Raw genomic sequence first — 13,041 nt, forward strand, 5'->3', positions numbered from 1 at the left:
ATCGTAATAAAGGTGTTGCTCTACTGCTATTCCTATTTTCTAATGATTGAACATCTGTATCCACCAGCAATTTTTGCATACTTGGGAGAAAACAATGCTATAGTGTTGATTACTCTCTTCTATTTAAAAGAAACAATTCTACAATCTAACATGCTAAAAATTGTATGAACATTATAGAAACAATGCATCTAATCTTGGCTACACCAGCTCCCTGGTTTCACTTACCTTTGTTCATTTAGACATAGCCTAAGGCCCCAAAGGGACGGAGGTGGCGCTGTGGGTTAAACCACAGAGCCTAGGACTTGCCGAACAGAAGGTCGGCGGTTTAAATCCCTGCAATGGGGTGAGCTCCCGTTGCTGGGTCCCTGCTCCTGCCAACCTAGCAGTTCGAAAGCACGTCAAAGTGCAAGTAGATAAATAGGTACCGCTCCAGCAGGAAGGTAAACGGCGTTTCTGTGCACTGCTCTGGTTCGCTAGAAGCGGCTTAGTCATGCTGGCCACATGACCCGGAAGCTGTACGCTGGCTCCCTCAACCAATAAAGCAAGATGAGCGCCGCAACTCCAGAGTCGGTCTCGACTGGACCTAATGGTCAGGGGTCCCTTTACCTTTACCTTTAAAGCCCCAAAACATGAAATAAATAAAACTGGAATGAATGGTGTACTTTCAAGTATTATGTTCAGTATAGGACTGCTATATTGTGTTAAGTGGATAGAGCATCATAGAAGGATTTGTATTTGAATTTTCCACTTTTTAGGTTCAGCGTTTCCCTAAACACATAGCTTAATCCCAGCAATCGGCTAATGTGGGGTACTAGCCCTTTTAACCATATTTTCTTTAACCTTGCTTTAACAATCCTAGATCAACATTGTTTAATGTTCTAAAATCTCTGCTTATGCTGACCAAAATAATTTTGCCTTGTACGCAAAGAGCAGCAACATATATCATCCATCTTCTTGATCTGCTTTATATATCTGAAGAAGACCTGTGCACGCTCTTGCTATGATAAATTCTGAGGTGCCACACGACTGCCTTAATCTATTATTTTTTCCTTTTTGGTGCTCATACAATGTTTACACTTAACTTACAGTGTTTCTAGCTTTGTACGTAAGACCACAGAAAAGATTGGTACTCTTCATGGGAGTCCTGATAGAATCAGACAGGACATTAAAGATGAAGAACAGCTTCCAGAAAGGACTGCTAGACTAGCCCAACCTCAAGAGGAGGGAGAAGAAGACGAAGAGTGAGTAAAAGCTCCTTTAGCCTGTGCAGCAACCTTTTCCTTTTAACAGGGTGATGAGGCAGGAAGAACAACTGCATTTTCGGTTGACTCTTTAACTCGTCATCATGCAAATGCATTTCTGAATCACCCAGTTCTAGTAACATACTGCAATACTACCAAAAAGCAACTTTTGGCTATTGGAAGTGGCACTGGAATCCAGCCATGCATTTGACTTTGTGACATGGAATACTAAGCTTACTAAGAAAGATGTGGTTGGGGTAGGGTTTGGTAACAGAAATATAGTAATAAACCCATGCCCAGAAACACGCCTGGGAATGCATGGTCATCATTTTTAGATGAAGAGAACATAATTCTGTATTTGTAGCGCTGAAAAATATGTGAGCAGAGCCACCAATGTGAAAAGAAAATGGAAAGGCTTTGGTGCTTTTATACTGACCTGTCTTCTAGGTGGTGTAGAGTTTTACTGAAACAAACTTAGGAGTAAGACAGGGCAATGTTTTTCATTCCTCCCACTGGCTATTAAAATTGACTTTTTCTTTCAAGGCTTGAGCTGCAGAGCCAGCCTCATGAAGAAGACCCCCTTAAAGACCTCGGGGCAGCAACTATGGAGACCCTGTAAGTAAGGCATCGAGTGTTCTGAGGATACAATATGCAGAGCAGGGAGAGGAGAACCTTGAGCTCTTTTATCGAGCAGGGGCAGGATCGAAATATATTTAAAATATTAGTAGAATATTTTGTATAATTTATATTTTTATTTATAAAAAAGATTTATATACTGCCGTATTGTAAAGAGTGGTATACAACAATACAAAAACCATAAAACCAAACAGGCAAATAATTAAAAAGTTAAAAACAAGTTAAAAGCAAAAAGAAATGAAAAACAAACACCAGTATATTCCTGATCCTTAATTTCCCCATCTCTGATGGTTGCCCACCTCTCATTCATCTGATGCTGTCATGATGTCAGGTGGCTTAACTTCAAAAGGAAGTATCAGGCGGACACTCGCAGGGGTGGTTTGGATTCATGCTGTGCCTGAAAATGAAGATGGATCTGTTCCCCTTGGAAGCTTTGGCTGAAATTTCCAGAGTAGAGCCAATCTGGTTGTAAGTCACTTTGGGTTGCCTTGGGCAAGATAAAGTGACCAACAAATTTACTAAATCATCATCACCATCACCATCCCAGGGGGCTTAGTACCCAGTTTGAAAGGTCCTGCTTGCAGAGTGTACTCTTAATACTCCTGATTGTTCCTTTGCAACCATGCCTTTCTCTGCTACACATGTGATGTTGGATGTGATGCAGGTGGGCATGGTTGGGGGTAGGGAAAGCCTCACAGCCTAAAATAACATACCTGCCGGGCCTAATTTAGCCTATGAGCCACAGATTCCCCATGCCTGTTCTACGCAGATGAAAGTTGACTGTTTTTAAAACGAGGTAATGCTATGTTAATATTTCTCCATACATTGTAATACTAGTTCTTAGAAAAGTAGCTTACTGTTACATTTAGGATTTATCTGGAAGTTTAGGAGCCATGGATATTAACTCTGGAACATCAAAGCTGGCTAAGATGGGGCTATGAAAGTCCACACAAACCTTCCATTCTCCAAAACGACTCATTGTGTTGCTTTTGCACATATGCGGAACAAATTTTCCATGTAGCTGTATTGTAGGAAAGGTGGACTGAACTGTGCCCGAAGTATTAATTGTGGGTTGCAATCCTAAAAACGCATATAAGATATTCTTTATAAGAACTACAATGTTGGCAGTATAATTTGCTTTCTTTTTCTTGTGGGTATCAAATCAAACTGTAAGTTTGCATATTTTCTTTTTGCAGAACCAGACTTCAGGATCCACTAGTTTTGTTACAGCCACAGTACTTGAGAGCAGTTTTGCTAAACTGGATTCCATTTCTGGAAAAAACATTTAGATTCGAGGCATCTGCTGTTTTGGATGAGAGCTCATCTAAGATAGACAGTGAGATGTCTTTGCAGCCTGAAGACCAGCAAGTTTTCAAAGAAAATGTGGAAATGCCTCAACATGATGAATGTGCAGATATGGAACAGTTGCCTGTCTTGAGAACAAACTATGAAAATGATGATGTAAATAAAGAACAAGAAGACGCCTGGGAAGAAAATACCAAGCCAAATAGTAGCAGTCATATTGATAAAATACTGAGCAAACATCCAAAGTCGGAAACCACCTTTAACCATTCTTTTCAGATTCATTCCCCATGTTTCATACCAGAGAATATGCAGAAAGATCTGGTAGAGCTGGCAACTTTAAGTTTTGAATTAAATGTATATGAATATTCACAAATTAATGGTGAACAGTATGTGCAGCCAGAAGATTCAGATGCCTTGGCTTGTAGATTCATAAAAGACTACTTTTTTCTTCTGGATCTGGAAAGGCTGAAGCAATGTATTATAACCTGTCATAGCAATCATCCTAGAGTTTGGGAAACCTATGTGGAAGGATTAAAAGGTAAGCATGGCCATCAGTCATGGATGCTTTAGCTGAGACCCCTGCATTGCAGGGGGTTGGACTAGATGTCCCTTGGGGTCCCTTCCAACCCTACAGTTCTACAATTCTCAAGTTGTATGAATTCACAGTGCAGTTCTATACACACTTAACTTGAAGTAAGTCGTATTGAACTCATTGGGGCTGATTCCAGGCAGATCTATGTAAGATTGAACTGTTGGAGGATCTTGTGTCTGTCATTGTGTCAAAGCTTTATATAGAATTTGTTCAAAACGAAATTTGTTGAAAATACTTGCAAGCTGAAATATGGGGCATGCTGTCAGGGGCTTTCCATAGCAATTAGCCATGATGGCTATGCTCTGCCTCCACAGTTGGAATTACAGTGCTTCTGAAAACTAGTTGCTGGAAGCACAGAAGGGGAGAGCGCTCTTGTTCTCAAATCCCACAGGCATCTGGCTGGCCACTGTAAGAGCTGTATTCTGGACTAGGTGGGCCATTGGCATCATACAGTGGGCTTTTTATATGTTTACTCCTAATTAACATTAATGCACTTGAAAGCTTTATCTAACTCCCATTCATAAAAATAAAAGTAAAATCCAATTAAAATATATCCTGAATTACATTGACTGATTTTTTTTCTTGTTACCGTTTATCTCTTAAGTGTTCCCCCCCAATTTAATGTTTATGTGAAAATTAGCACGTTTCCTGTTCTTAATGTTACTTTTTAATATAGTTGTTGTTACATGTAAAATTATTGGTTTCAGAACTGACTCGGACTAGTCCAGTCACTATGGCCCTGGAGAATGGAGATATGTTTAGAATACTGAAATTGCTAGTGGATCTGGGTCCCTGGGATGCTCCTGTGTTGCTAGCACATGTCCTAAGGTATTCACCATTTGACTTAATTTGACTACATCTTATTTAATACTAGGCTGGCCTATGTAGTCACTCTTCAGATCAGTCTTTATGCATTTTTATTAATGGGAGGCGGTTTCATACTTGCATTTTCTAGGGCTGGCCCATAATATTTCATTACCTGAGGTGAAGGGCAAGATGGCACCCCTCCCCATTATAGGTAGAGAAGCTGACATAATTCAGCACTGATGATGTGACTGTCCTTCACACCACCTGAGACAGTATGGTGGCAAAAACATGTCTTATAGCAGCCATAGCTCTGTAGCGTCCAGCAGAGAGGAAGGGTCAGAGGCCTTTTGAGGAACAGCCCTGGAGCTGATGGTGCTGCTCCCAACATCTGCTCACTTTGCTCAGTGCAGGTGTGGGGATCCTCCCTCCCCCCCGCAAGTTGTTGAACTACAACTCCCATCAATTCTAGTAATCGTGGTCAGCAGCCAGGAATAGTGGGAGTTGTAGTTCAGCAACAGCCAGAGGTCCAAAGGTTTCCCACATTTGGCCTAATGTTAAGACTGACCCTTGTTTCCACAATCTAGTTTCAGGCAAGCCTCACTAGTATTGTGATAAACCTTGCAGTTGTACAGGGTGAGTCCTTTAAAAGAGGCCCCGTGGATACAGAGTACACATGTTCCATGGGGCGTCTTTTAAAAGACTCACCCTGTATTTGCAGTGTTAGCTATGTTTAAATGTGTGGATCGATACCATGCTAGTAAATAATAATTCTGAGAATTGTTTGCTTAAATAAATGTGACTTTTGTGTCCTCTCTTGTTCTCATACAGGCTTTATGAAAAATTTGGAGAAACTTCGCTAAGGCCCCTGATCAAGTTTTGTCCCTCCATTTTGCCTTCAGATGTCAAGCAAATTTGTAAAAGCAATCCTCAGCATTTCCTGGCATATTTAGACAGTCTAATCAAATCAAGGGCAGAAGATGAACGGTATATATTGTACTCTCTTACTCTGTGGAACAAAAGTTAAGGAATGGGATGCATGGAAATAATAATTAGGGTAGCGGTGAAAGGTGGACTCTCATTAGAGGATTTTTAATGGGAGGTTGGACTAGATGACCCTTGTGGTCCCTTCCAATTCCACAATTCTATGATTTTAAAATATTTGTTGCTTCTTAATGACATTAGGTCTCTGAGAAGGGAAATAATATCTTGAGTGGGTAGTAACTTAGCAAAAAAACCCCTGCATACATCAAATTTATGACATGGTTATTTGAGAACTTTTTAATACAGTATGGTTGTATACAATAAGGTATTAAACATTTCTTTTGGCTCCTTATAAAATTGGATGATAATTTCTTTTTAAAATGCAGCACTAGTTAAATGACATTCAAGTATGCCATATTGTGAAACTAGTCCTGGTTGCTTGTATGTTGTAAATCCTTTTTATTGCCAGAATACACATATAATTAGCGGTGTACAATCTCTTTCTAGGCTGTCCTTCTTGGGATCTCTTCTCCATCCTGAGTCATTACGATTAGATTGGTTATCTTTGGCAGTTTCTCAAGATGCCCCACATACAGCAAGTACAATGGATGCCCAAGGAAATCCACGGTATGAATAGCGTTTGACTCAAGCTTGCTGTTTGTCCACACTTCATAATTGTATTCACATTCCTAAAGGCATTATCTTTTGACAGTCACAAGGACAGTCACAAGATCACCCAACCATCTTTTAGCTTCAGGAGAGAGAACTGAGACAGAATGCATGATATATAATTGATTTGGATAACCTTGCTCTGTGTGGGGGTGGGGAATTCTATTAAAAGATACATCTTTGCTTAGGACATGGAAGGGATGGGAAACCCTTGTCCCTCTATATGTTGTTGGACTCCAACTTGTATTAGTCCCAGACAGCATGGCCAGTGATCAAGGATTATGTTATTAGTTGTTTATTGAATTTAAGTTCTGTCCGTCCTTCCAGAGAAGCCCAGGGTGACAAGCGCACAGCTAAAATATGTAATTCCAGTACAAATGAAGACTGATAAAGATATCTACTTAAAAGGTACAGTCATACCTTGGATCTTGAACGGCTTGGCTCCCAAACAAATTGGCTCCCGAATGATCGAAAGCCGAAAGTGAGTGTTCCGGTTTTCGAATGTTCTTTTGGAAGCTGAACGTCTGATGGGGCTTCCGCAGCTTCTGATTGGCTGCAGGAGCTTCCTGCAGCCAATCAGAAGCCGCGCTTTGGTTTCCGAACATTTTGGAAGTCGAACGGACTTCTGGAATGGATTCCGTTCAACTTCCAAGGTACGACTGTATATTTAACAGTGGGGAATTTGTTGGGAGTAGTCCAACCTCATATTCCCCTCCCTAATTTAAAGCAGCATGCATGAATCTCCCCTTAATATTGGCAGTGTTTTGATTCAAATTGAAACAAACTTGTGTTATCTATCATTTTTTAAAAAGTCTTATGTAATTTCCCTAACTTTTTTTTTTTTCCTCTTTTGCTTTAATACTTTCAGGCCACGTTCACATTTATTTACTTGGGGCTATAACCAACTGATTTTACTATTGCTTAAACTCCCAGCTGACACTGTAATGAAAGAGAAGATGTCTGACATTTGCAAAAGCTATGGGTAATGTAGAAGTCCTTGGTAAAATTAATGTCTTTGAAACTTTGTTTCTTAAGAGGGCATGTTTCTCTCCCTTGGTTTCACTTCACTACGTAATAGTCTAGTCTGTTCAGCTGTAGTTATGCAGGGTATGTGCTATGCAGTTGCTCAATCATGCTCTTTGTGTGTGTTCCAGCAGCCAGTGGCCTACCTCTCCTTCCAAAGCCTGCCATAGCACTGAGCAGCAGTAATAAATAATGAAGCTGCAACTGTGATTCAGTTAAAATGGGGTTGGGGAACCTGTGGCCCTTCCAGTGGTCAGCCTGTGGGGGCTCCAGATTCCCCATCCCTGAGCTTACCTGCCTCCTCTCTCTTCCCCACTCCACAGCATAAATATCCATTGCTAGAATTGCATACATGGGCCAGTTGGGGGTGGTGTAGTAACACAAAAGTCTTGCGTTCTGTTTGCTTCTGAATAAGGGAACAACTGAGAAATGGTACTGAGAATATACAATCTGCAGCAGCGTTTTGCCTTTGTCAAAATTCTTTATAAACCCCAGCTAGAGGTTAAGTAGCTGACAACTTTGTGGAATGAATAAATTTTACCCAAGAAGTACAGCATTCTGAAAATGTTAATGTACTTCCAAGTTCCATATAAATCTGTTGGATTTGGGTTCTCAGCTGTGAATTTAGGTTCCCTTCACTTCATTTGACCCCAGGGCTCTTGGTTGCAACTCATGGTTAGTGAAGAGAGAGATTAACCACAAACCCCTGTTCAGATCAGATGACACACTAAGCCAAATGTTGACTTGGCTTGATGCGGCAGCAAAAAGGACCAGGCAGAAGTGAATTTGGATGTGAGCTCCGCTGTCTTGCTAAGTCAAGATTTGTTATGCTCCCAGAAACCAACTAACTAGATTTATTAATTTTAATTAAAGGGCCTCCTAGCTGGATTTTATTTCATAACTTTTTTTATTTAAGATATTGGTTAACTTGGAGGTGTATGTGTTCTGTGTTAAGGGGAAAATTGGTGCTGTTGCTATTAATAGATACTGAGAGGTGTGTATTGGGTCATTATTCTCCTGAAGATAGGCATGGAAGATGGATTTAGACGTATGCTGTTGGAGCATCAAAAATGACAATATAATACTGCATATTATGCTGTGATCTAAACTAATAACTCTTTGTTCAGTGAGAGGAGACAAAAGGAAGCTCATCTTCTCAGTGAAGGTTGTGGTATATTGAAGTGTCAGTCAGATTATAATTACTCATAATAAGTATTTACTTTTGGTTTGTGAAACTCTCCGTAATATTGTTACAGCTTCTGGCCTGGATATCTTTCTCTCTGTTTGGAGCTGGATAGAAGACCTGAAGCCCTTACCCATATTGTTTGTTTGGATGATATGAACTTGTTGGATAGAGAACATGGTTTGTAAAACTTAATTTGATTCTTGAGTGGAATTCCATATTCTCTACTTGTATTAACTAGTTTTGACATATTTTTATTTATCAATTTTTAAAATCAAAGTCTGTATAAAACAGTTTAACAACAAGAACAAAAACAAGCTATGGAAGTAATCACCCCAAGTGCATTTCTGGCAGGAAAAAAATAAAAAATAAACCACATTGTTATCATGCATCCTTTTTTTCACTGCAATTACACCTAAACGTACTGTAGAACACCAGTATTGTGCACACAATAAAATGTGGCATTTCTGCTACATTGTTTTGCCCTCTTCTACATTGGCAACTTGTGAATTTTGAAAAACCTTTTATTTATTATTTTTGCTTATTTAAATTTAATCAGACTCTCTCTTGAATTTGTGTTTTGTGTTCCAGTATAATGGAGATAGTGTTGCTGTGACAATTTAATGTGCCATTCTATCCTGCAGCAAATGCAGTTAAGTGTCCATCGTTGGAAACTTCCATCCTTCTTCCTGTCTCTTGCGTACATGCTCTCAGTGTCACCTGCTATCTACTCTATTATTCTGTCCATGAATCTCCCCACCTCACCCTAACCATGGGTCATCTAGTATTGTGGGGTTACAATTCCCATCATCCCCAGGCCCAGTGGTCAAGGATTATGGGACTTGCAGGCCAACATCATCTAGGGACCTAAGATTGGCCTGGGCTGGCCTGCTTAATTTAACTCACACCATCGAGTCCTACAAAGCAATCTGGTTTGGATCTCTAAATCATTTCCTTTTGCATTTAGGGGCAATTCCAGAAACAATGGAAGAATGGAAATTCCTTCTTTGCCTTGTGAAGAGTCATTGCAGTAGTGTTCCTCATCCACCTATGCAAAATGGCGGTGCTGTTAGTAATGGTGATCCGAATTGGCCAAATAGTGTAACAGTTGAAAATGTGGCTCTGCTGTTGGCCAGAGTAATTGGTCCCGATCGTGCCTTGCAGCTGTTGCAGGAATGCGGCCTGATGGTTGAATTATCTGAAAGATTTGCCAAGGTCTGTGAGATACTAAGAATTGCTGAAAAAAGACAAAGGTAAGTCTTCTGATAATGGTCTGAAATTGGTTGTGTCAAAAGGTAATACTGTGTCATGATTAAGTGTTGCATGTTCAAGTAGCTATAAGCCTTCAGGCTTACACACACTCCATGTGCCAAGATTGGAACCTTCATACTTCAGTTAATGGCAAACTATAGCATTGCATCCAGATGTGGTACAAGCTATAGTTTACTGAAACCAGAAGCAAGGATGGTTAGAAATTCTCTTTCACAAAATTCATAGAATAGCCTATACTGGCATGGGATGGCCCACTTCTGTATAAATGAAATGAACAGTCAGAGCCAGTGTGGTGTAGTAGTTAAGAGCGGTAGTATTGTAATCTGGGGAACCGGGTTCGCGTCTCCGCTCCTCCACATGCAGCTGCTGGGTGACCTTGGGCCAGTCACACTTCTTTGAAGTCTCTCAGCCCCACTCACCTCACAGAGTGTTTGTTGTGGGGGAGGAAGGGAAAGGAGAATGTTAGCCGCTTTGAGACTCCTTAAAGGGAGTGAAAGGCGGGATATCAAATCCAAACTCTTCTTCTTCTTCTAGAATCATAGAATTGTAGAATTGGATAGGGACCACAAGGGTTATCTAGTGCAGCCCCCTGCAATGCATAAATCTTTTGACTGATGTGGCCGGTTCAAGTTCTTTAAACAACCAGAAGTTGTGGTAGTAGCAACCTGCAGTGCAAACAAGCGTAAAGTCACATTTATGAGTTAATAAACTTGATGAAATTTGCTTGTGTAAAGTTAGTCCCCAATTTCTTTATAATATCTCTTTTCTCCTATGTGTTCACTTTTGTTGCAGAGCCCTGATTCAGTCCATGTTGGAAAGATGTGACCGATTTTTGTGGTCTCAACAAGCATAGCAAACAAATGACGGAAAATGATAGTAGTAAGAAGCATGTTCCTCTTGTGCTGTGCCATTTTTCCAGCAATGCTTTCCTGTCAAAGTGAAGATGCATTTAGTCAGATTGGCAGAAAAAATGATAACGAAGCTCCTTTTCTTCTGGATTTCCGTCATTCAGTATTTGAATGCATGTTTACCCAATACTTCTAACGAACAATTGTAATGCTGCTGCTTGCTCAGCAAGAATGCTTGTGCATGGTAACCCCTTTGAGCTACTAGCATTAAGTTTAGATGTGAAAACTGGATTCTTTATGTAGGAAGCAGTGCTTCCCATTCAGCAAATAAATTTCAAATGAATAACTTCCATCACATTTCTAGCAGATTGCCATTATCAGAAAGCTGCATATAAATGAATGTAATTGCAGGGACTAAGTGTATAATAATTGAGTTGAGTTAAAACACTTTTAATATAACTTTTGATTCATTGGCTGAAGTAAAAGGGTGTTAAAACAAGTATATAATCTCCAAATATTTATAACTATAGCACTGTGGAATTTTACAAGTTTTATTCTGAATTTGAAGTGATAATCAACAGAACTGAGATTCCAGTAGTTAAATGTAAACACTGGCAGAACTTGCATATATTAAAAATGGTGTTTAACATAATATTTTGGCGTTTTAAGAGTTTATATAATCCTGTATACTATGGCATAGTGCTCTCTCATTGCACACATCCTAAAGAAAATATTTTGCACTGTTTTTTTGTTTACATCCTTGCACAATGCATCCTGTGCATGCATGCTCGGAAATAGTTCCCACTGTTCCATACAGCTTATGCCCAAGTATGCACGCATAGGATCCTGTTCATCGAATCGGTATAATAATATACTTTTGCTTCTAAATCTAGGTGTTGGGTTGTTTTTGTAATGCTTGACTGTTTTCAGAAATGATGTATAAGAAAATGCGCTCCACATTTCTGTTAATACTACCATTGGATATTTGATCAAGACATATGCACGTAATTTGGTTTCCATTTGTATGTTAGGATTATTTAATATTGGATGCTTCATTTTTGAGAAGGCTTGGATCCAAAGCAGTTTGCAGTTACTTCTCCTGGTGGAAAGGGGGCATACTTGCTTCTCAATCTGGCAATAGCTTCCCATATCTTTTGAAAAAAGATCTGCTGAAAGTTGGGGGGATCCTCTAGATTGACCTTTTGGGGAATGGAAAGCACTGCAGTATTTGTTGGGGGAGGTGATGGTGGAATTGGCAACTTTCCCACACCACACACATAAAATAGTGCTTTCCCCCCCTAATGCACTGAGGTGGTTTGACTCAAAGTCCATGTAAATTGTGCCTATTAGATATTGGGTGATACTCAAGGGAGTCGTACTCAAGGGAGACACAGAGTATGACTTCACTGAATGTTGCCCATTGTTCTTGTATTAAATATGTTCAAACTATGCAGTTTTCATACATTACTAGTGTTTTATTGAAGCTTGGAAATCAGGGCTAGAGAAAGGTTACAGAATTGTAGTCCTTCAGCTGAAAACTGAAATGTCACAATTGCATCATCTTGTATACTCAGGTTTACTGTACAGCTTGTAAGGCCTTACATGTAATTTAATACTACTGAGTTCTTCTTTCTTAACTTACATGCTTGAGGGCCTTATATATATTTTTTAGGACACAGTTCAAAGAATCTTGTTGGCCATGTGCAAAAGTTTGATTCTCCACAGTATCTTCTTAGACCTGTGCTGTTCCCCTGAGTTTTCTGGCAGGTTTCATTAGTGCTGTGGAGGCTACTTCCAGAAGCCCAGCTGTGTTGTAGAGTTCACCCTCCAGCTCTTTGAATCTGGGCCTTATTTTCAAATGAATGTTTACTACCTCACATTGGGGGTGGGGGGAATAGCTAGTGTGTTAATTGTGCTCAGAGTAGACTTAAGTCCATTGATTTTGACAGGTCCATTCTGAATATAACTTGGTTGGATATCACCTATTGGTTTTGGGATATTTTTTATTAAAAAGAAGCACAAAATAATGAAATGGTACTTTTCACACAGATTTTTCAGAAGAGAATGTGATGTGGAACAACTAAAAGTTTATGAAACATTGTTTTGCATTTTGTTACAGCTTAACAAATTGTATTTTTAAAAATAATTTACTTGCAGGCATACTTTATTTTGTAGTCACTGTTCATGTTTAAACAGCTTTAAAACATTGCTTGTAACCAAACAGCTTTGTTTGTGCCTTGTTCATGTTTTTGTTAATCCAGATTTTAATAAAAATTAATATATCTTATTCAACATTTTGTTCATTTTTCAGTAACATTGGGGATATAAAAAGTTGATTGTCCATAAAATATTAGTTTACATGCTGGAAAATAAAGGATATACAATCAGTTCATTTTATAATTCTCATGAGTACTATGTTGATTTTTTTTTGCTTCCGTATGTAGAGTAGGAGTGAATGGTCAGCTTTCTCTGTGCTAGGTTTGA

General features: G+C 39.4%; 1 protein-coding gene across 3 annotated transcripts in view; it reads left to right on the forward strand.

The window, feature by feature from the left end:
* The window catches only part of HPS5 (HPS5 biogenesis of lysosomal organelles complex 2 subunit 2), a 33,356-nt gene extending 20,512 nt beyond the window's left edge, over positions 1-12,844 (forward strand). For all 3 annotated transcript variants that reach the window (XM_083426225.1, XM_083426223.1, XM_083426224.1), the window contains exons 14-23: positions 1,089-1,241; positions 1,785-1,856; positions 3,074-3,720; positions 4,482-4,602; positions 5,410-5,565; positions 6,070-6,189; positions 7,100-7,213; positions 8,511-8,617; positions 9,405-9,690; positions 10,502-12,844. In XM_083426225.1, coding sequence (XP_083282351.1) covers positions 1,089-1,241; positions 1,785-1,856; positions 3,074-3,720; positions 4,482-4,602; positions 5,410-5,565; positions 6,070-6,189; positions 7,100-7,213; positions 8,511-8,617; positions 9,405-9,690; positions 10,502-10,562 — 1,837 coding nt within the window. In that variant the 3' untranslated portion in view covers positions 10,563-12,844. The remainder of the gene's footprint in view (positions 1-1,088; positions 1,242-1,784; positions 1,857-3,073; positions 3,721-4,481; positions 4,603-5,409; positions 5,566-6,069; positions 6,190-7,099; positions 7,214-8,510; positions 8,618-9,404; positions 9,691-10,501) is intronic.
* The last annotated feature ends 197 nt before the right edge of the window (positions 12,845-13,041 follow it).

The sequence above is a fragment of the Podarcis tiliguerta genome (assembly GCF_965153285.1).
Source record: "Podarcis tiliguerta genome assembly, chromosome: 1".
Classification (NCBI taxonomy): Eukaryota; Metazoa; Chordata; class Lepidosauria; order Squamata; family Lacertidae; genus Podarcis; species Podarcis tiliguerta.